Genomic DNA, 25,449 nt, shown 5'->3' with positions numbered 1-25,449 from the left:
TCCCACAAATATACACATTTTCGTTAATCAAATTCAATTTTACTTTATAGACATTTATAGACTTTAAGATAACCCCCATTGTAATCGGAGCCCAGTGCCGCGATTATGAACGCTATCTTCATCTGTAGGTACATATAGAGACGGTACAGTTAACTTCTGTACTATATCTATCTACTTCGGTATGTTCTACCGACTTGTCATTTCGACGTCATACGATCGAATCCAACCAATGAATAACCCCGAAAATATAGTCCGCGTTCCTTACTTCATTATAGTTTCATTAGTTCTCATTTATATTTTGAATAGGCTTCTTTGATAAAAAGTGTCCACTTCAAAGCGTTTATAATCTCCAATAAATTCCAATTCAAGCGAAAAAAATCGCTTGAACATGATTTTTCATACGGCTTTTGACAACTACCAAAACTGTATGCTTAACGACCGTCTCTATTTATTTACCGAGTAAAATAAAGCCGGTTCCTTTAACGTTTTTATACGTACACTCAAGAAGATAGAAAGGAGATAGGAAAAATAAAATAACTAATTTTATTTTTACAGTGGCAACATTTTACGCTTAGATGCTCTTATATGTTAATAGGGCAGAATCTAGCCACATTATCTGTGCAATTAGACGTTCGTTTTTAAAACGTTCAATTCGACTTCAATTCAGTTCAAACGTTCACTTCAATGAACAAAACGTTCAATTCGACTTCAAAATTGACTTATTTCTCTCTCATATTTCTAATAGGCTTTTAAAAAAAAATGCTAACCTCAGAATGATTAAAAATTCAAATAAATCGTAATTAAAGGAAAAACTGCATGGTGGAACAAATGTTTTGCAACTTTTAATGCGTATCAAAGACTCGTCGTTACAAACCTATGTACTTACATCAAAACTTGAAGGGGGGGGGGATCGGTAGTGTATCTTCGTAATCGCTCTGGAGAATTTATCTTCAACTATGACGTTATGGTGAAGGTATGACGTTCTTAGCTTCCCATCATAATCGCGGCCCAGAACTGCACAGAGTTTTTATTGACTACTAAGCTTTTCTTTCGCACTCTTTTCCGACTGTTCGGATCACATTACAGCGTTCATCATCAGGGTTGATGAAATTTGCGTAGATATATATAACTTTTACCGTGTCACAGTGGTTGGTATATGCAGCTTGTTCATTGGAAATTTGTGTCGTTTCACAGTCTATGCTTTTATGTAATGGCTTTATAACCGGGTAAGTACTGGTATGATTTTAATCGCATTCCATCATCAAACTGTGAAACTATACAGATTTTAAATAAACAAGCTGCATATAGCAACGAAAGCAAAACACGGTACAAATCCTAAGTATATAACCCTAAGTACAAAGAAGTAGACTTTTTTATTTCTGTGTCTAAAAATTGTGTTATCTCCTTGTTATTTTTATTAAAGTATTATTTTTTTACAATTTGTAATTTATATTTGTTTTATTTTTCTTATTATTAGTATTTACATATATGTTCAATTTTTAATTCGTCATTGTCATTCCCTTTCCGCACCTAATGGTGCATAGGACATTGCCATGGACCAACCTGTCAATGGTTATGCTTGTTGGAAGGGCTATCCCTATGTTGAACAATATCACTTTGGACATTGACATTTTTCACGTCTCTGAGGGAGTTTTTCGTTACAAGATTCTCTTACTTTTTTAACATATCATTCTTTAGATAATATGTATACTAATATGTTTTTTTTTAATATGTACCTAATTTGACCTAATTATTTTAATTATTTCTATATGTATGAATTAAGATATTCCATTTTGTAATGTACATATATTTGAATAAATAAATAAAATTGAAAAAATTGAAATTTGAATTTGAAATTGAATTGATACATTCATTGCAGCATATCTTAATAATTTTGTTTACATGAAGGTAAAGTGATCAGTCTTACGCTTCAGGTACCAGACCAGGAACTATGAAATACTCTAGTGTAAAAACACCTTTTTAAACAAATATGTCATTTTAACCATGTCGGGAATCGAACCCGAGACCTCTTGCATGGTACGCAAACGCGCTTATTATTTCGCCGCGAGGCCGACATATGTGATAGTTTTAAATTATAAATTGTATGTTTTCTCATTTATATATATGCTTAAATTTTGATTATCACCTGTTTGTTTTCTAATTTATATTTATTTATAATTTTTTGATATTATTTTCTAAATCTTAATATTTATAATAAGACAATATCTAAGCATATCGTATTTTTCTTACTCTTATAAATTCATTTTTGCTACTTTTGTGTAAAATCTAAGTTTGTCTAAATCTAATCTAGTCTGTCTTTATAATTATACTAGCGGACCCGACAGACGTTGTCCTGCCCGAACGGTTTCTTCATTTCATTTCTTTTTTTTTTGCACCACAACAGGCCAGGAGGCCCAATTACAGTGATGAATCACATTACAAAACAACCAGGCTTGAGAAAAATCACATTTTAATTTTTGGGTTCTCACCGGGAATCGAACCCGGAACCTTCCGTGCGTGAGTCAAGCGTCTTGACCACTACACCACGTTGGCTTGCTTGCTATTATTACCTTGGAAAAAGACTTTGCATTGATAAGTAAGTACCTAGGACCTAGGTACTTGCTTATGATTGAATTCCACAACTTAAAATTATTATATTTAAGTAGGTACCCAAGAAATTGTTTATGGTTGAATTCCAAAACATAACATAATTCAGTTTCAGATATAGAATTCTTTTAGCAAACGTCAAACTTGGCTTTTCTCACCAACATGGGTGCACTTTATTCATGAATGCGATTTAAAAAAGCGTATTGAATTTGAGTTATTATGATTTTAGTATTACCAAATAATCAAGTAAAAATAAATAAATGAGAGGAAATTATGAGGAATGTAAGGAAAGAATCTGACTGGGATCCATAAAAAGTAAAAAGCGAATGTTGTTTGTAAACATTCAAAAACAATCTTTTTTTTAACACAACAAAAAAAAACAAATGTATTCTCGCCGAATGCAACCCTGGTAGGTCGATGAAAAAAAGATTCATGATTCCAACTTTTTTTTAACATATTCGGTTTTTAAAAATGTATTGAATTTAATATTATTTTAGCATTACCAAAAATCCAGTAAGAATATATAAATGGGTAGAAATTATAAGGATCTTAAGGAAAGAATCTGATTGAGATCCACAAAAAACAAATGCTGTTTGTAAACATTTAAAAACAAACTTTTTCTATACGCAAAAAAACAACATTTTTTTGTAAATGCATTCTCCTCGAATGCAACCCTGGTAGATCGATGAATAAAACTTAATGCTCCTTATTTCTTTTTTACGTATAAGTTTGAAAATTTTAATATCTACGAACACGCGCAGCGCAAAGATCTACATTTCGCTGAAAATCGCACGTAAATTGGTTACGCCGTTTAGGAGAAGTTCTGTGACATCACACGTACAGAAAAATTATATATATAAAGATGACACTTCGGATGAGAGGAAAATCACGAAAATATTTCGCCTAACCATTTGTTTCGGCATTGATTTCGTGATTCGACATTGGTGTTCGAATGATGTCCCAGTAGAAACAAAATATTCTAGTTTTGTAAGCAAATTGTAATAGATTCACATTTTCAATTATACGCATTGAAAACAAGTAAAGAAAGATTTTATTCCAGCGACGTAAAAATCCACTGCAAGGAAAATGCGTATCCTTAAAAATATTCGTAACTACAAAACTTAGCTTGGGAAAGTTACTACACGATAACACGCACTAATCACTGTATTTAATTTACTAGTAAATAATTCAATTCTTCTATTCGTTATAACGTCATACATGCTTCTTGCTATGATGTCGCATAATTCTACATACTATGTATACAAGACTTGATATATCTTATTCTTTTTTTTTCTTGCTTATGTTACACAAAAATGATAACTGTCCATTATTTATTACAGCAGCAAAAATTCATAACATTTTCTTGTATACCCACGAACAGGCCATGCATCGCGGGATTTTTGTTTAATATTTTTACTATTAATATGTATTTCATTGCTATGTGATTATGTTTTATTTTTTGAATACTTTGTTTTATCACTTATGTTTATTGTAAAAAAACTTAAATAAAAAAAAAATATTTAAAAAAATCTCTCTTTTTAAAAATAATTCAGTCGTATTTTGCTAATAGATGATTAAACAGTGTAGTCTATGTGTTGAATTTTCGTTTTTAATTACCTGAATTTAAAAATATCTCCTGTTTTGCTTAATGTAACAAGGCGTTACAACACCGTTTGAAGGGAGATTTTTAGCACAGTCTTTTAAGAGTTAAAATTTGATTTAGAAAATGAAATAATCAACTCTCCCTTAAAATTGCGATTTACAACATGCTCTTTAAGATCTATCAATTTTGATAAACTCTTGCAGTATGAAATCCAATATTTGTCTGCACACATTTGGACATGTTCAAAATATTGCATTTTTATTTCTTATTTATTTAATTGTAAAGGTGCACATGAATAAAAATTGAGATGCATAAAAAAGAATTAAATACACCTAATAAATACAAAAAACCTCACCAAGCCACTTTTTGTGGCTTGTTGGTGAAGTTTATCTACCTATATATAAATATGAATCCTACTTAAAAATTAATATCGTTACACAAACAATTACAGTAAAATAAGGAGCTGTTGTTCGACAGTATCCGCTTAATCGAAAAAAGAAAATAATAATAAGAAAAACAAATATATCAAGAAAGAAATAATAAATATATATATCAAATTTGAACATATTATTTATAAAACATTAATAAATAAAAACTCTAGATTAAGAATCCAATTTCTACTTTTTTTTTTCTTATTACATATTATATTATTAAATCTGAGGTCAGTAGGAATGAAATAAAAAATGCAAGGTACAATATAATTCAATGTTCTACTGCCATATGTATTACTAATTTTAGGGATCACTAAATCATTATTATAAATAAAGCGAGTTTTGTGAATGATTTTGATAAATTTTATAAATATTAGAATGATACTGCTCTAAAATGATGCAAAACCACACACATCCTTGAACTGGCAGAGGTTTGAGTGATTCGTAAACGAGAATTTTGTTATCTCTCTGATTGAATAATTCTAGTGGTACAACTTTCTTAATAATATAATACTGTAGATCTTCCATCATTTTGATATTGGTTCTGGTTGAATGGCCCCATGATTTTATCCGATTCCTTATTGTAATATACTTAACCAGTGAAAAATAAACAATCCGTAGAGTACATTTCGGCAATATAAAAGATAATTTATAAAGAGTAGTAACAATAGATCGTAGTCTGTTACAAGTTTTAAAAATTTGGCAATCCCATTTAAAATTATAATCAACATAAACACCTAAATACCTATAATCCTTTTCAAAAGTTATAAGCTCGCAATTACAAGGATAGGGAATTTTGTTGTGCAAACAATTGGTGCGGTGCGCTTTTATATTTGGAAGGATTTTTTTTTTGCATATGGAGATTTTATGTATTGACATTTAGTTTACACGTTAATAACTGGCCAAAGTCATGTGCCCACTTTGGCATTTCATTAAAATCAATTTGAAGTTTTTCTGGGGATTCGCAAGGATTTTTTTCCGGGAATTACTAGCGCGGTGTCATATTGACAGAAGTAAGATACTTATAAAGGTATATCTTTTCCAGGTACCGGGCTGATAGATGAAGCAGAATTTCTTCAGTGGGTGACTAAAATCCAGGCTCTTCAGGGGACGCTGACGGGAGAGGCGGGGGACACGGAAGACGAGATCACCCGAGACCTGTTAGCGGCCTTTAGGTAACTATCAATATAATAATTATCTTCTTAATAAGAGGCCCATTTGGTTTCATCCAAACAAATAATACATTTATGAAAACGAATAATGCACAGGCCCAGTTTTCCAAAGATTTCAGTAACCTTTTAGTATTAGGGTTCTGTGTTTATTCGAGGTGAATTACTATCGTAGTAATTTGACCCCCGTAAGCTGGAAGAAACGATAGTAAAATAAAAGTTCAAGTCGAAAAGTTTAACGCTTAAATTTAAAAAAATCTAAAGTTAATCTAACAGCCGGTGATAGCCGACAGTTTCCTGCTAGTCAACTATTAAAATAACGGCTGATAGGTCGTTTATAATCGTTACTTCAATTGCATCGTATTTGCGAACATTTGTTATTTACATGAAGGCAAGGTGACTAGTCTTACGCTCCCTGGTGCCATTCCAGTGAATAATAGCCAGTGAACATACTATTTTTTAAATTTTATTTGCTTTCTTTATCCTCAAATTACCATATTTATTTATCTACAAAAAGGCCTGATTTTTACCCTAATCAAAAACCTTTTTTCCTTGTTCTTTTAGAAGGATTTTCTTATTCAAATTTTATATCGGGGAGGTACTTACTAGTATATTATTTTTAGTGAAATCTGAGCACGCTCTTACATGCACACACTAATACGCATATCCTTTCACCCACAAGCACAAATCAGCATGTAACAACCACAAAGATACAAACAATTTATATAAAAATACCATAATATCAGTAAATCCAAGACTGGAAATTTAAAATCGGATAATCGTCATAGAAGTATTATATATATATATATATACCTGTTTCGGGAATGGATTTGTGGTTACATGTCCTCTTCGCATTTAGTATAAAGAATAAATCAAATCTAGATGCCTTACTTACTCTCAATTAAAATATTAAGATAGATAAGATAGAGTTAGCGCACAGCGGAACGTAAAAGGTTATATGTCATACCTCAACATCGCACTATACGCAAGACCGACAACAGAAAGCGCTGTAAAAGCATAATAAAAGGAGAACGCAAGAGAGGTAGCTCTCTTTTCCACGCCGACAGACTCCGAAGTAACATGTGACGTCTAACCTCTAAACAGATTAACTGTAAATTTTTCATGCCGTTTTTAAAGTCAGTGAAAATAAATCTCACATGAGTTTTCCTAATCGCGTATCATTTAACAATCGTGACTTTTCTTATTGTAAAGAACTGCAATTTAATAATATATGTATCTTAAAGGATAAACCTCGGGAGTCACATTGAACGAAATATTCAGTAAAAAAGATTTTGCGATTGTGCGACATCCAAAACATGATAATTTTTTAACCAATTGAGATTATTTTAATCTACAATGCAAAATATTAATTATTTTGATAAAAGAATTACATATATTAAAACAGCGTATCTGGGACAACTGATATTTTTTGCCTAAAATAATGTGGACTTCAGATTTTCATTTTAACTTAAAGACGCAGTTTTATGACAAAAGTGAATTTCGGTGTTTTATTCACGAAGAAAATGGTTTATTGCGCTAATTTCTGCAGTTTAAACTTCAAAACGTACAGATATACGTTATGTATATAGATCCCTTTTTCTCTTATATCACTCAAATTACATACATTAACATTATTATTACAAATCAAATTTCTCTTTTGAAATTTGTATTACTACTGAAATCGCTTTAATGAAATTTTATCGACTTCTCTTGGTTTAAAATCTTCTCCTTATATTGCTTTTTCAAATTTTAAAGATTACTTGCTATACTTGTTATTCCTTCTTTATTTTTTCTTTTTTCTCTGCTGCATTGGAATGCTTTTATACTTTTAAACTACTTTTAATTACTTATATTATATATGTAAATAAAATCAATATATTGCTGCTCTTACTATAATGTGTCATTAATTTTGATGATGTTTTTTAAATTGACTTAAATTTATAGTCTTATATTTCACTTAAAGATTCTTCTCATCGTTTCTTTGAATCCCTTAAAATAAATATGTGTATATTAATGTTTTTCCTTTTTTTAAAAAAAATGTTATTACTATTTTATTTTATTTTTACTTCTGAGCATGTTTTTCATTCTTTATTTCAATTCTTAATTTTTAATTACTCTTACAAATTTTCTTCATTTTTAATATTATTTCCATTTGTAAATACTCACTACAAACTACAAACTTCAAAATATCTTTTTTTCACTTAAATTTTAATTTTTAAACAACTTTCATTTATGTTTTTCTTTTTCCTTCTCTTTTTTATACTTTCATAATTAACCTTACATATAATTGCTTTATAATATGGAAACTTCACTGGTCCATTAGAATTAAGTCTAATTGTGTAAAATATTAAACTTTGTAACTGTACTGTATGTTTCCTAAATAAAAGAAAATAAATAAAATAAAAAATATTAAATTGGGATAAATCTAACACCCGTCTACATCCCAAAAGTTATTAAAATCAATGATAATTGGTTTAGTTCTTCTTGTATATATATCACTTTTATTAGATCCCTAATTAAATCAATTAAAATAAAATTAATTATGTTTGTATAACTAACAGCGATGAATTGAGTAAATCGTAAAACATATTTGAGTAAATTCACCACCACCTTACAGCCAGCACTATCAGCGTAATAATATTATTCGCGCTAAATCTCTTAATCCCCTGAGCCACCCCAATGCCAATGTTACCCGATATTATGTAATGAAATGTGTATGTACTACTCTAGATAACCAGTTCGGGAAATTGGAATGTACTCGCGTATAAATACAAAGTGCTGGAAATCCTAATTGAAAAAGATTGACGTGGCGTTGACAGCAGATTACTTCAAACGAAATTTACCACCGACCCACATTATGTGTTCGAATTAATAAGATTAGATTCACATATTATTTGACGTACTGAATTCGACTTGTACCTAACTAATAGCTTCACCTCGTGTTGCATAGGTCAGAAAATGGTACAAGATCTAACGCTAAGTTTTTTTTTGGCAAAAGAAACATTTGGGTTCTTACGATTTACCCAAATATTTCAATTTTGGTGACCATTTTCAACGAGTTGTAAAAAACTCACTATTAGAAAATGGCAAACAAGTTGTGCCAAAGCGGGGTGCGAACCTCGATCCGTTAGTCCACAATACAAACCATAGGACCACAACCCTATTCAAAAGACACTGTACAGTTTCTTGTACAATAATTATATGCCAAATCTTATTTATTTATTTTATTTATTTATTTTATTTATTCATTATTTATTTTTTGCACCACAACAGGCCAGGAGGCCCAATTACAGTGGTGAATTACATCACAGAACACCCAGGCTTGAGAAAAATCACATGAATTTTTTGTGTTCTCACCGGGAATCGAACCCGGGACCTTCCATCTGTGAGTCGAGCGTCTTGACCACTACACCACGGAGGCCGCCTATGCATATTTATTTATTTTATTTGGGAAATTAACAGTTCTACATACATATTTATAGTAAACAAACAGATATAGTGTATCAACTCAGAACTAATAACAGATTTCCACATAGTATACAAAGTTAGTAAAGAAAATATATTACATATCAAATAATTACTTATAAAAATGCTATTTTCACGTACTCGTAAATATTTTTCAATAATCAAAGAATTTTTTAATATTTATTTTAAGAACATTAAGTTACTGTAAATATATAAGATAAGAATGCTTAAAGAGAGGATAAGGAGGGGAAGGGAGATGTACATATTTATTATTATAATGTCAACTAAGTTACATAATGCATTTTTAGTGTAAATTTAAAATCTGACAGAGTGATGTTTGTGTAATCTATATCTTGAGGCATTTTATTTGGTGTTTTTCATATCGCAGTTTATGGGAATGAAAATTGCGCGTCAGCATGTGCAGGACTTAGATGCTTTGGCGCCGTGACAGATAATGAGCAGTTTCATAGTTTAAAAAGTTATATATCTTGTGACGACGCGACCACTGAAAGCCTACAAAATATTATTTTGCGAGCAATCAACATCAGATGTATTAAATAACATGAATCGTGAACCTTACTGGAAATGGTATAAAGCAAGGCAAGCGAAAAGGGAAAAATTGCAGTGGAACAAAAATCCGACCAAGGATAAATTAAGTGTCCAATCAACAACAAATACAAGTTGCAGATAACAGTATCACAGGCGTGGAATGAGCGTGCATATCTTGGTTCAAATATTTGTTAAAAATTGGTTGTGCTGTGAATTTTCTGAATTTGAAAACAGGTTTCACCTAATTTGTGTATTACGCGACACAATATTTATAGCGTCAAATTTTGCACAAGATTCTGTACCATTTTCTGCCCCGTATTATACAGATTTAAATTTACAGTAAACTGGCATAGACAGTTAGTCTTTTTACTCGAACTATGCGTTTTGCACGGCAATGTTGATGAGGCATGACGCGGGAACGTTCATTTTTAGAACATCATTTGAATCTATCGTTCTATGAAGCATCATCTCTATTAAATTATACCTCAGTGCGCGATGGTTTATTTTCTTTGTAAAAATGTTAAAATTAATTAAGATTTACGGACGTTGAATTGGTGGTATTCAATTGGCACCTGTCGCAAAACTTTTAGGAAAAAGTTCACAATTGAAATGAAGGCGTCGTGGCGCAGTTGTTAAACGGCCGACTGTGAAACTGGCGTCGCGGGTTCGATTCCCGCCAGTTGCAAGAAAAATCCATAATAGATTTTTTCCTCAATTGGTCTGGGTGCTGTGGAGAATTTTTCATTACCTCCTTTCATATCTCATCTTTCCCACCTGCTGACAAGCCTCTAGAATAGAGACTTAGCGGGATATTCCTTTTAAAAAAAAGAAAGATAACCAGCTTACATCACTTCAATGCTGTACTGACGATGACGATACAGACTCTAGTGAGGCAGGTGAACGTAAACTTCGTTGAACATCGATTGAAAATACTTACGTCAACAACATTTAAGATCATCCAAACCCAGTTCCACACCCACACTCCTTCACACATATTCAGGTCGATTAATAGCGCTAACGCGTTCATAAAACTCATTTAAAACGTACTTCTTCTTTCTGTGCCATATCAGGTCTCCCCGACGTTGGCGATCACTCTAGAGTAGGCATTCCGGTCCTGCGCCAACTGGAACAGCGCCTCAACCCCACGCACTCCCGTCCAGTCGCGGATGTTTCTCAGCCAGGACATCTGTCGCCTTCCAACCCCACGCTTTCCCTCGATCTTTCCCATCATAATAAGCTGTAGAAGCGTATATTTGCTTCCGCGCATGATATGGCCCAGATATGCGAGTTTTCTCTGTTTTATTGAGGACAGTAGTTCTTTTTCGGCACTGGCTCGTCTCAACACCTCCACGTTGGTCACTAAATCTGTCCACGGGATTTTCAGCATTCTCCGGTGAAGCCACATTTCAAAAGCCTCTAATCGGTTCATGTTTCAACCCCGTAGAGCAGTATTGACCACACATAACACTTGACCATCCTCTGTCTCAGTTTTAAATTAAGACTATCACTGCAGAAGAATGATTTCATGCCATTGAATGCTGATCGTGCTATTTCTATTCTGCATCTTATTTCCTTATCCGGATCCAGATCAGAAGTGATTTGACTGCCGAGGTATTTAAAGTTAGTCACTCTCTCTATTGTTTGACCATTTATTCGCAATACAGTATTATTGTGAGGGTTTCGGCTAAACACTATCATCTTTGTTTTGGCCACATTGATGTTCAAGCCCATTACTCTAAAACGTACAGGTTGTTGATTTTTAAAAAGTCATATTACATTTTAACCAAATGTTCCTTATTTTTAAAAATCTCTGTTGGATTGTAGAGTTGTTTTTAAAAAACAACGGGTTAAGAAAATGTTATATGTTTATTGCGAGGAATATACATCTAACTAAACTAACAAACAATAAACACATGTCACAAAAGTTTCGCGTCGGTTGATCGATGGCCGATGACTGACCGGTTCGGACGGACGCAGGAGCACGCTGTATATATTTTATAATCACATTATTAGCCACAAACAAAGCAATAGTTTTCTCTGTAACACTCGTAAGCGTGTCTTGAAGCGAGGGACACATAGAGTATTTTCAAAATGCGTATACCGTGCGACGTCATGCCATGCGTTTATTCACATACTACACAAACGCAATGTATATTTAACTACATACTAGGCAACGCCTGAAAATTTTATTTTATCGATTTCTATACTTCTTCATGGACCAGGTGGATTTATCAACAATATTATGAGTTTGTCCAAATTTTTGTAGATAAGGACTGGATTCAGGCCTAGTATGTAGGTGAAATAATTCAATTAGATGAATCTCACCCGCATAAATAAAGGTTTCAGCTCTTTAACTTCACAAACATCAACAAATGAAAGAATTGAAGGAATATAGATGTTCAAATATGGGCAGAATGGTGGATGTTACACAGTGTGTAAAGTGGCCTCTGAAACCAGCCAATGACAGGTCATAAGCCCTGTAGATGCCTAGACTTCTCTATTACCTTCTCTTAAATGTTCTTCATCTCTGTTGTAATATGTTAAAGAAATTTTATCTCTTTTAATAAATGATTATACATGGTTGAACTGCAAAAGTGTATCAAGTTGCTAGTACATATTACTAAGGAGCCGTAAATTAATCACGAAACGGCATCGTTAGTAAATGTTGTGAACAGTTGGATGGCCAAAGTTCACTAATCTCACTCTCAACTTTCTAACAATCGAACAAGGTAATACACGGATTCAAAGAAAGTAAGCCTCATTTCTGGGTTTTAATTATGTCGATTTATTTTTGTTAGGATTACTAATTAGGGCTGTTTTTCTTGTTACAAACACATTTCTTATATTTATCTCAATCGTCTTAAAATAAATACAGATAATAAATGAAGGAATCGTGTGCTAGAAATACCACATTGTAAAACGAGGCTCGCACAGAGACATGCATATTTTATAGGCCCAAAATTGTTTATTTCTTTTTTACTGATAATATTTCATTGATTCCAAACTTTCAAAATTTTCCTTGTTTTAAAAAACATGCACTATCCTGGATTCAAACTAAAGATATGAACTCTTTTTTTCTATGATTTATTTTGTTGCCCTTTAATAATAAGGAATATTTTTTTGTTTTTTTTTGTATTTTTTATATCCTTTTTTAATTACTATAAAAAAAATATATATTATCTTTTACAGAATATTTTATTTTTTCGTTCTTATGTTACACAAAAATATTATAACTGTCCATTATTTATTATAGGAGCAAAAATTCATTAACATTTTCTTGTATACCCACGAACAGGCCATGCCTTTGTGGGATTTTTTTGTTTACTATTTTTCTATTAATATGTATTTCATTGCTATGTAATTATGCTTTATTTTTTAATACTGTTTTATTTTGTTTATTGTAAAAAAAAAAAAATAATAATTTAAAAAAAAATTCATTCGGAAATACGAATTAAAGGCATTTCTGAGCTTGGTTTGCACACTCGCTATTCGTAATTAAACCTTGGTACTATCAAATTTTTGGAACTTGTATATTTTTACAATTAAAATTAAGATGCCTTTTGAGAGCCTCGACCCAAGTTCTATATTCTTTACTCCTACGGGCTCCCGATTTCCTGGAAGGCCGACATGAACAATTTTTCGTCTGTAGTCGGTGGAATTTAGGGACCCGGGATTGACGTGGGAGGTAAGAGTGCCTGCCGGCTGGCGATAAGGTCTCCTGGAGGTGTCTTATAATGCACACATGCTCTATTTAGGAACTAATTCGGATTTAAAGAAAGAAGTAAATACTTTATTCTGAAGCAAATAATATTTATGTTTATTCCCACGCGCAAGTATCGAGATTTACTAAGAAATAGTTTGATTAATTTGATATCGAAAATGGGCAAAAATAATGGCACTATCTGCTTCCATTTTGTTTTTCAACACTGCTTTATCATTTATAATTGTGTTTGCGTAATAATTTTATTTTATTTACGAAACATTATATTAGATTAAATAAATTGGAGTTATAACTGTATAAAATTATATTGTAATAGAAAAAATTCGGTTAGGGAAGCAATATGTACATACATATCCAAAAAGTACATAAATACGTACATAAGTCCAGTATACCATGCATTACAACTCGTAAAAAATGAACCCTAAAATTAAAATATTTAGGTAAATCATAAAAACGCAAATACTTATAAAATATTTATTCGTTTATCTTTTATTTTATTTATTCCCAAAAAATATTTTTATTAGCATTATCAATTTATTGAGTCACAAGTTCCGAATCCATGGGACTTATGTTGAGATATTTAACTGGCTATCGCAACTGCCCATTAGGTATAATAGTTCTATATAATTTCCCCTGTTTGAAAAATTGGATAATTCACGATGTCCTCTAAAAGGCTATTCTTGTTTTGAAAGAAAACATACAACATATATGAGTTTGGATATAATATATTTATAAGCTGCAACTGTTTTGTTGTAAATATCGATATTTATTTTATGTTGTTCACTTAAACAAGTTTTAATTTTGTTTTCTTTATTGAAACGCTTGAGTTTAAAACATGAATCGATATGATGTTGGGAACACTCGTGTCTTTTTGCAGATTTAATGAGATTGTTTAAATCACAAAATCCTTGATTATTCCACGTATTAAAATTGTTAGTGCAGAATAAAACACACGGCCAACAATATAATTTTGACTCTTGTCCACAACCACAAATCCACCAAGTTTTCGTATATACGGAATTCGAAAAATGTCGGTCACATGATTTTGTTTTTGTTATTATTTTTAAATTCGGCGTAGGTTTGTCATTTTGAATAACACGTTTTTTTTCGGCAAACGTTCGCGATGCAAAACTTTTAACTATCAAAGATTCCAAAACACAATTACGCATATTATTTAGATTTGGATATATATTTTCCACGTCTGCCATATTTAATTAAAATTAATATTCACTAATAGCGTAATCGGATTCTGTAAATATATAAACAAACTGACAGACCTAATTATTATCGGTCAACTAAAATATTATGTTATTTTATTCGAATAAGTGTAAGAAAAAAAAAATTCAAGCGATTTTGTGCTCTTATAATACGGCAGTAAAGTTATATTTAGCGACAATATTTGTTGGTAGTTATAAACATTTGTGATTAAAATACGTCGGAACTCCCCTCAAACTAGGGTTAAAAAATAAGATATTACGCTTTAAAAAAAAAACTTTAAAAAAAAACTTTACGATCAAATTCAACCTGAAGTAAAAAAAAATAATCGGTGTTTCAATAATTTATTCTACTCTAGTTCGTCACATCAACAGATGAAAGAATCGAAGTAATATAGATGTTCAAATATGGGCAGAATGGTAAATGTTACACAGTGCATCAATTGGCTACTTAAACCAGCCAATGAGAGGTCATAAACCCTGTAAATGCCTAGACTTCTATATTATCTTCTCTAAAATGTTCTTCACTTCTGTTGTAATATGTTAATACTAACAGCTCCCAGGGAGTTAAATCCAGTCCTTGTCTACAAAAATTTGGACAAACTGAAAGTATTGTTAATGATTTTGTCTTAATTCCAGAGTCTTCGACAGAGATTGCAATGGTTACATCACCAAGGACGAGCTGCGCAGCGCCCTGGAAATGATCGGAGAGCCTGTCACTGACGCGCAGCTGACTCAGGTCCTCGCTCTCGGGGATGTAGACAAGGATGGGAAGATCAACTACGAAGGTATGCAGTATACCATTGAGATATTAATACATGGACATGCCCCGAGCCCTCAAAACTGATCACTTAACTCTTGCCCAAACGCTCAGTCTTGCCCAACGCGTATTTAGTCGTTCTTCGACCGTCAATTAAGACTGACGTTTAGAATCTAGACAAAATGACTACTTGTATTATGAAAACGTGCAAAAACCTTTTGAATAAACATTGTATAAAGTATTGTGTAATTTTTCGTTGCTAAATATTTGTTCGTGAGAGACTAACAAAGCTAAAAACAATTTAACGTAGTTATGCAGTAAGCAGCCAGTCCACAATTTTGAAAAAATAGATATTGGTGTTGTCGGGTGCAGTAAGGTAAATTCTATGTTCTGCTAAAAACAGCCAGACCGCTTTCATACAAAAAACTGTAATAATCACATTCTTAAAAAAAGATTGGTGTCGATCACAAAACAGCATTTCTCAATTTTCAAAAAACACCCCCTTCACTAGAAAAATTGCACAGTACTTTTAAAATCATTAAAACTGCTCAAATACATCATAAGATTCTTGTTTGTAGTATAAAAAAACTAATGTATTCATTGTTTACCATTTGTCAAAGTCGAGAAACTCAGAATACCACCCCTGGTAAAAACGAATGTAATCATTGATTACCATTTGTCAAAGTAGAGAATATTCAGAATACAACCCCTGGTATAAATAAACAGTACATAGTAACTATGGGTACGTATTCGTGTCACTGCTTTTTAAATATTTTCCTCTTTAGGCATGTCTATACCCTATGTTTCTGTCCTGTTCTCCCTTAGAGTAATAACCTAATAGAGTCCCCCATATGCAGGAAAACCATTCCATGATAATAGACCGCAAAGTTAGCTGAAGATTTTTTTTACCTTTTTCTGGGTTGATGTGTTAGGTTTAGATTTCTTCAAATAACTTTATTTCAATCATATGCTCCCTGGGGGTGATTGTTTTCCTTTTTACATGACATTTTAACAATGCTACACATCAATAGGGACGAGGTTGTCAATTTTTTTAAAGTACGAAATTAGCAAAAATTTACAAATCTGCTTTCCTTCCATACTCTTTTACTTTTATTTGCTTTTTATATATATTGATAATTTTTATGTTTTTCTTATTATGTATTTTTGTATAATTTAATTTAGTACGTACTGTTATTTGGCATATGATTTATTGCTCCTATTCCTTATATTTCTTACTACAATTGAGTGAATTTCTAGAAAACATAACTCAATTATCATTTCAATTATGCTTTTATATATATAAATGTTCTTTTTCTGTTGATTTAAATCATGCTCTTATTTTGTGTTTTTTTTTTTTAATACTACTATATTATACTATTATTTTGTTGATTTTAATGATACCACTATTTTGTATATTTGATTATGTGTGATTCTTAATTTGTAAAATTTATATTTTAAAAATTATTTCTGAATATCTTTTTTGCATTGTATTCTTTGGAATTTGATTATTTTTTACATTTACCTTTTTTTTCTAGATTGTGATTCTATGTCATTATAATTTGATCTTATTAATTTTACTATGAATTTTTATTGTTATTTATTGTGGCTTGACACGGGCATAGCCTAAAAAGCATTAATAAGTTCATAAATATTTAATTTTGTAATTTTGAATGAATAAATAAATAAATGTATTGCGTATAACTTTATAGATAAATAAAAATACATATTTTTTCTCATTTTTGTTTCAGAGTTCGTCAGGCTGCTCTTGTAGATAGGAGTTCACTGTGCAGTGATTTTATACATAATATAATATTATTAAACCTACATGTTGTGTTAGTACATCTACCATAACTAAAATGGTTAGATGTGCGTACGTGTACATTTTGTAGATTAGCGCATAGAAAATGTTATATTTTGAAGTCACACGATACACTGTATTATCATGAGCTTTTTATAAAGACAAACGAATAATTTAAATCCAAGATTGTTAAATAAATACTTATTGTTAATTACAGTAAAAACGAAACACAGTTGTTGAATATGATATTTTTGTAAAAGACCTTAGCCATTTTCCTAGTGATGTTTTCTTCCCAAAGATCTTACTTTAATATTTGTTCCATTGATAAATATTAGTTCTCTTTACTTAAGGGAAGAAATTGCTTAGAATTTATTTATAAATAAAATATTTTGTCTAATAAATTTACATGTATATAAAAATGATACGTTCATCAGATTGTATAGTAAAAACACATTATTTTGTATTATTGTAAGATGTATTTCCAAACAATAAAGGAAGCTTATAAAATATGCGTAAATGTCAAATTGCACTACAGCGTCGCTGCATTTCAGCGATGCTGCGCCACAAAATTTTGTATGGAGTACCGCGTAGTGTAGCACAGCTGTACTGCGGTTTGTTTCATCCAAAACGGTAAAAATAATTTTGTCTGTTACCGCGAAGCGTCGCGCAGTGCCGCTCTAGTGCTTTTTGACCTTAAATCTACGCTTTAAGAATGCCTTTTGCATGTTTTAAATTGCATCGCAATAATTGTAAGAGATATTGTTACATTAAAAATATTGGATACAAAAAAAATATTAATTTCATAATTAAATGTTAAAAGTTTTTGGTCAAACTGAAAAATAAAAACATCTTATTAATGTAAAAAATATTGTAGGGATGCTTGAAAATTAAAAGTTCTCCACAAAATTACAATTATAAAATAATACAGCTAATATTCTACTTCAAAACTAGTCAGTAGATTTTACGGTTTTCTTATATATTTATTTATCATTTTCAAACTAATAACGATTATATTTTTCTAGTTTAACAAAAAAAAACATTATTTAAGTGTTACTAATTGGTTAAGAAATTTATTTTATTACACATTATGTATCTAGAATTAATTTTACCAAATTATCACATCATATTTGTACGTATATAATTGTTGAATAAACATTACGCAACATGGAAAATAAATAATACTACATAATATATTATTATTTGAAGTTTTATTTCACCTTCGTAAACGCATGATGTGCCCTTAGTTAGATTGAAGGCAAAGGTGGCGGATATTTATTTTTATTTATATGTCAGGGAATTTTCAGGGTTTATGGCCTGTCACTGGCTCAGTGCCTTTAGTGTACAACTGTCTTCGCCATTCCCGTTTACGCCTCAGTACATTGGTAAACTAAATGCAAAATAAATTAAAATGATCAGTGTTACGCTTCAGGTGCCAGTCCAGGAACAATAAAATATTGCAGTTCTAACCACCTTTAAAATCAACATTTCGTGTCCACCCTGCCAGGAATCAAACCCAGGACCACAAAAATGGTAGACGAACACGCCAACTATGAGGCAAACATTACTTCCACTCGATTATCTTATTCGGAATTTTTTTCTAAAAGTAGCCATCTAGTCGAAAAGACTTGTCAAGGGTAAGTGGGTATAATTCTAAAAAAGGAAACTAGTGAAAACACGTCCGCTTCGCGCGATTCACCTGTAGTAGCTCAATCACAAATAACTGTCGACGCGCTTAAAAACATACTAAGCATTTGAGCAATCACAATGAACAATAATGAACATGCTAAAGTTATCGCAGTCACAAGTCAACGCATGTGTAATCTCTAAGTCAACGCTTGCGTCGGTTTGTTTTTTGTTTTCTTCGTAAATAAATACAGTTCACTGGCAAAAAATCGGCGTTTACTATAAAAAATAATACAATATATTGCATTTGCAAAATAGTAAGGATAATCTCATAAAAATTAAATTACAACTACTATGGCGACTGCTTTTTTTGACATTTGGCTTGCCAACTGCCGGCTAAATGCATTGAATAGAATGATAAATAATAAATAAATAAATAAAAATAGCAGTTTTGGAATATTTTCTATATTTACATCGGTGAAATTAAAAAATGTGATTGCGCAACAGGGACTATACGTCGCGAAACGTAAATATTTTGACATTTAACATTTAGATGTTCACGGATGTTCCATTTTGATCGTGAATACGATAAAACAACCATGGTTAGAAATTGTTATCACGTCGCTTATAAGCACGTCGATAGTTATTTGTGATTGAGCTACTGTACTGATTAACTTTTGATGGCATGAGTGAGCGGCTGGCAAGAAAGCTGAAACTTGATGGTTTCTGCTCTGTTTTTCAGGCGGAAATATTTGCAATCAGAGAAGCTCTAGTTTATGCCTTAAAGAAACCACTAAACCGGTAGAAGATAATAACGGTTTTGTCAGATTGTAAATCAGGGGTCCAAGCGATAGCTGATCGAAATTCAGTCAAACCTCTTATTATTATGAACATTCATACAGATATACAAAAACTGAAATCCAGATCACAGAATGTGCGTATCGGATGGATAAAAGGCCTCTGCGGAGTTCAAGGCAATGAAAAAGCAGATTAAAAGGCTAGAGAAGCTACTCTTAAGAAAACGGCTTCTGATTTTGCCAGATTTTCTTTGAGTTTTGACAAAAAGAAAATAAGATGCAGAACACTTAAGCTCTGTAACGACCGGTAGTTAAGTGAAACTACTGGACAGGTAACTAATTTTTTTTCCAACAATCTTTCATGCCTTTGATTTCAGGAAAACGCAGCATGTTGGCTACGAACTGACTCAAATCCTCATAGGCAACGGAGGTTTTATGAGCTGTCTTCACCGTTTTAAGCTCTCAGAAATCAAAAGCTGTCCATATGATGACGAGACACCCCAAGATGTCCCTCATTTTTTGATGCATTGTACCATTTTCAGCTTAGAGCGAATGCAGCTAGAGGCGCGATGTAGAAATCTGCATGAGGACCTAGAAGATATCGTAACAGTTATAAGTCATAAAGACTTATCGCATGAGGTAATATCATAAATGGTAAAAATACTAAAGGTAATTGTTGAAATAAATAAAAATAGGACACAAAATGCCGAACGCTCTTAAAGTGGAACGGAAGGTCTGTTGATGCTTGTCAATAGTCCGGCTTCTCCTGAATGAGTTTTCTGTGCTTTCCTCTTCTTAAAGCAAAAGCGGAGAAGTTCCTTAACAAGGCCACAGCCGATTATCCCACCAGAACCTTTTGCTGTTAATATAAGCCTTGTACATAATAAGCAAGGCAAAAAAAGCAACTCCTAAATAAAAATATAAAAACTTACAGAAAGTTGCCACGAACTTAATGAGAATACATGTATTTACTTCGACAATGTGCCTTTGTGACAATAACGATGATACATTAGATCGTTTGTTTTTTTTACTGTCTCTCTACGACTGAAGCGAATTTCTTCCAAATATTTGTGAAGAATACAATACGTAAAAATTTTACACGCGCAGAATGATTTGGATAACTTCTGACTAAATTCTTAAGGATAAATAATAAAAATATTTGAATTCGTTTAATGTTATTTGCCAAGTCTTCAATAATAAGACTAATTAAATGTCCCTCTTTACTTTTAGCCCACAATTTCATGTGATGTTTACGTTTAATGCAAAGGGTACTAATATTTTATTGTCACCTTTGTCAGTTTTTAATACTGATTTTAAACATCTTACATCACATAAATTTTTCCGGGGTATGTATTTTTTTTGTCGTTTCATTAAAGTGTGTATTTTTTTACTTCCTTATTCTTATTTTCAAGAGTCAAAATCACTCGCAAACGAGTGGAGGCGTTCAGGAATTTCTCAGGGTTAGAACCCTTAATAACATAATATTAATGTTATTTATAATCTTTATAAATTATATTGGTAAAGTAAAAAAAAAAAAAAAATCTCTTGTTTGCTGACGACCTAAAAATATTTTGTGAAATACAGACTTCTTCAGATTGTATTAAACTTCAGTGTGACATTCAAAATATTATTCAATAGAACAAGCAAAACAAATTGTTCTTCAACAATTTGTCACACTCAGATTATGAGGACATTGTATAATTCCTTGGTAAGAAGTCGTTTGGAGTTTAGTTCCATCATTTGGTCGCCACATGAGGCTCGATACTCTTTGATGGTGGAGAGAGTGCAGAAGAAATTTCTGAGGAAGTAGGGTGGAATTTGAACCACGGACCTTTGATTCGTAAGTCTGAGACACCATCTACGGGACCACAACTCGATTAGAAAAATAAATTTTAGATACTTTTAAAATGAAAGTGATGAGGTAGATGACAATTTAATGTACTAAATTTATATTCTAAACGTATTTAAATGTAAATAACGGGGAAATTTTGATATACCTTGGCAAGGCAAATTACAGGCTAATTAATGGGATTTTTTTTCAAGAGTAATAAATTACTCGACTCATTTTTTAGTACCTACCTTTAAGTTCGATACTTCTTAGGAATTTTAGTAATAATACCAATTGCTTAGTATGGCAGCACTGACAAAACTTTCAGGAAAAAACTGATAAAAATGGCGTGCCGTGAAACGGTGAAGGTAGCCCAAAAAGTTGTCAAACCGATTTTATCTGTTAACAGTTCTGAAGCTCGTCGACGGGTTTTAAATCTTTACAAACTATGGTATAGACAAATTCCACATATAGGTCAGTTTCCACAACCGTTCTTAAAATTATTGATACTGGTACATTTTTGACGTTTACTTCTTATTTTGGTTATGTCATCACAGTCGTTCTGGCATTAAAATCACTTAAATATATCTCATTGTACTCTATTTTTTGTAGAAATAAAATGTGTCAAATACCAACGTTCTATGTAAACAAAATATTATAAAATTGTATTAATGTAAATGCTTAATTAAGGTACTATTGAAACGTCAACATTTAGTAAACATTGTGTCCCACCTAAAATTTTTTGAACTACCTATGCGAAAAAACATAATATATACTTCCTAATATAAAATATGCAATGAAATATTATGACAATTGATTAATAATGTTGTCTTGATTGCAGTTAATGATTATTATATACCTAAAAATGAAGAACAATGCTGGGCTAAGCTTCGTGAAATGTTCTACAAAAATCGCCATGTGACCGATATTAGAGTTATAGACATGCTTGTCATCAAGGTATTTATTAATATTGACTTATATTCAATTTATTCTTGTGTGGATGCAATTAACCTCTTCACCATTTTCCAATATAAGCTATTATCCGAGGGCTTCATATCAAACAAAGTCATCATTTGCCAAATCTTGTTCCTTATTATTGTTACCCCATTTTCTGCATCTCATAATGTATAGGGCACTGAATTGGTAATATGGGTTCTCATTTCCTTATGCATAAGGAAATGGGGATTTTTATTACTTATAAGGCTAAGATTTATAAAGTTAATCTTACCATTCAGTAGAATTTCCAGGTATGTGACAAAAAAAATCTGGACAAAGTTTTTTTAAAATTATCTCCTTCATTCTTTCTATGGATCTTGTTAATCTGTTTGTGCCGCTGTTTCCTCTTGGGACACCGACTGCCAGCTATCGCCCCACCTCTTCGGGGGTCTGCCTGAGAGTCTTCTTCCTTCGGGGTTCCCTTGAAGTGCGATACGTGGAAGTCTGTCCTCCGCCATTCTGTTGACACGATCATTCCAGTACCGCCTTTGTTGTCTTCCCCATCCTACAATATCCTCCGTACCGCATGTGCTCCAAATATCAATGTTTCTCGTGCGGTCTCGCAGCATATTTTTGGTTATGGATCGGAGAGTTCGCATCTCAGAAATTGGAAGCCGAGATTTTGCCTCGGAAGTGTGCCCTGGCTTCTATTCCGTAGGTGGCTATCGGCATGATGGCACGATGATTTGTGGAGTAATTACACTAGGTAACTTCAAAATCAGCATTTTTGAGTTGCCCACTGAAAACTGCTTTAAATAGACAAATAGTGATCATTGTATGATTTGAATGCATGACTTGTCTATTTGAAGCATTCGTGGGAGAGGATAAAAAATGTGTTTTTATTTTAACTCACAAATGCTGATTTTGAAGTTACCTAGTTGTAGTAACTACCCCGCGAATTATAAATTATTATATGTATATGGCATTTGAAACTGCCAGCGCCGGATCTAACGGAATGTAGCGCTCCGTCATTTACTAAAAAGGGATGGGAATATACATGTGTGTAAATTAATACAAGCATGTTATTATCTCCTCCCTTGTAATCAAGTATCTAGATTTTTGTGCCCACAGAATCAATGGTAGGTTTACTCGGGATGCCGGCTCCTTTTAACACTGCCTGAGATCCCCGAGGTAGCATTTTCAATTCCGCAACTAACACCTGTACTAAAAGTAACCTCATTTTCTTATTTTATTATAAAGTGTTAGCGCTGAGATGATTTCTTTCATATTTCCATGAATTTCCCACACTAAAAATTCATGATCATCCAAATATTCCTTTCTTTAAAATAATCTTCATATGTTGCTATATAAAAAGTCAATTCGGTGTTTCATTCTATCAATTTTGTGTTTATTTCTAAAACGCTTTAAGAATTGACATGAGAGCTCTTATTTATTTAGATTTATTTTGACAAAACACTAATTTATGCATTAAATAATACATTTCTTATGGTAATTTAATGTACCCATATAATGTGTATAATAATCTGGGTATGCCAATAAGTTTTAGTGGATTTGGTCTAGTTATTTAATTAACTTTTCGTCAATACACTTCATCTAGGATGATTTCGCCTATTTTTGAGACACTGAATTCAATATGTTGACTTATTTTCCATGAATTTTTTCAGGGTCAAATGGAACTAAAGGAAACTGTGGAAATTTGGAAGCAGAAAGGACATGTAATGACTTATTTCAAAGAAACTCAAGACCCAAAGCCTACAGACTTCTTAAACAAGTTTTTAAATGAATAATTAATCGGAATTTTCACCTTTTACTTTTTTCTTGCTGAATTATAGTTAATTGTATATATTTTATTTTCCTCCTTAGATTATTAGAAAAGATTCTGAGCTTATATCTTTTACAAGGTATTAAAAAATTGTTACAACTTCATAATGGAATTTCAAAAACTCAATCTTCTGAATACCTAATACTTCTATAGTAATTGTGTGAATATAGAAATTAGATTGAAAATAAATTATTGTTAAACATTTATAATTTTTTTATTTAAGTCCAGTAAAACTCCAATTATCCGGATTAATGCGTGACAGATTTTATTGCTTTTGAAATAATACAGTGAATTGGAATCACATTAAAAACTTCCTTTAGCGTGGCCAGCAAAGTTGGCTGCACAATTAAATTCAATATCTTTTCTTTATTTTTTATTTCCTAATAACGATTTTGGATATTTGGCAACCTGAATGACTGGAGTTCGGATAAACCGAGTTCTACCGTATTTCTGTTTTTTCAAACCATAGTTATTCTCGGTTGTGGTCCTTACGGTCCCTAAATAGTTTATTCATATTTTTTATGTGGAAGTTGAACAAGGTAAGTAGTCTGTATTAACTGAGGAAGTGAAGATGATCATTATTTATTTGTTTGTTAACGCCCAGAGGGCTTTTACACAAGCAGAGGTTATAAACAATTTAGAATTATAAAAAAATATGTAAAAATGTAAAAAATACATTTGGTGATTTTTATAAATTTATGTAGTGTATATTATTTAATGATCGTTATAAGTTTACATGGGCATATTTGGTGTTCATTATATATTTATGTGAGCATATTTAATGATTGCATTAAATTTATATCAAGTGGAGTTAAGTCCACGTAGCGTTCGCCTTCCATTCTTGAGGTCGTGAGTTCGACTCCCAGTAGGGATAAATAAAATTGTTCCTGGACTGGCACCTAAAATGTAGGAGTGATCACCTTTCCTTCATGTAACAGATGATCGAAATATGCTGCATTTGGTTTATCTATGCAGTGCCCTGTGCACCACAGGGTGCAGAAAGGGGAATGATGATGATGATAAATTTATTTGAGCATCTTTTCTGTGTGTAGTTAATGAAATAATTATGAAAGTACCTATTATTCGTTTGATTATATCATCACTG

At 31.9% G+C, this 25,449-nt stretch overlaps 2 protein-coding genes across 7 annotated transcripts in view; both read left to right on the top strand.

The window, feature by feature from the left end:
- Positions 1–18,513, top strand: part of Eip63F-1 (Ecdysone-induced protein 63F 1) — a 176,142-nt gene extending 157,629 nt beyond the window's left edge. For all 6 annotated transcript variants that reach the window (XM_088243344.1, XM_088243343.1, XM_088243341.1 and 3 more), the window contains 3 exons: positions 5,687–5,816; positions 15,399–15,547; positions 17,268–18,513. In XM_088243344.1, coding sequence (XP_088099470.1) covers positions 5,687–5,816; positions 15,399–15,547; positions 17,268–17,290 — 302 coding nt within the window. In that variant the 3' untranslated portion in view covers positions 17,291–18,513. The remainder of the gene's footprint in view (positions 1–5,686; positions 5,817–15,398; positions 15,548–17,267) is intronic.
- Positions 18,514–21,845: 3,332 nt separating this feature from the next.
- ND-B14 (NADH dehydrogenase (ubiquinone) B14 subunit) lies at positions 21,846–24,548 on the top strand. Its single transcript, XM_088243332.1, has 3 exons — positions 21,846–22,039; positions 22,407–22,522; positions 24,187–24,548. The coding sequence occupies exons 1-3, from the start codon at positions 21,910–21,912 to the stop codon at positions 24,307–24,309; spliced, it is 369 nt and encodes a 122-aa protein (XP_088099458.1). The 5' UTR covers positions 21,846–21,909; the 3' UTR covers positions 24,310–24,548.
- The last annotated feature ends 901 nt before the right edge of the window (positions 24,549–25,449 follow it).

This window comes from Micrasema longulum, unplaced genomic scaffold, assembly GCF_059751315.1.
Source record: "Micrasema longulum isolate JH-2025_06_02 unplaced genomic scaffold, ASM5975131v1 h1tg000206l, whole genome shotgun sequence".
In the NCBI taxonomy this organism is placed as follows: Eukaryota; Metazoa; Arthropoda; class Insecta; order Trichoptera; family Brachycentridae; genus Micrasema; species Micrasema longulum.
The sequence above is the reverse complement of the archived record's forward strand: the minus strand, read 5'-3'. Positions and strand labels throughout refer to the sequence as shown.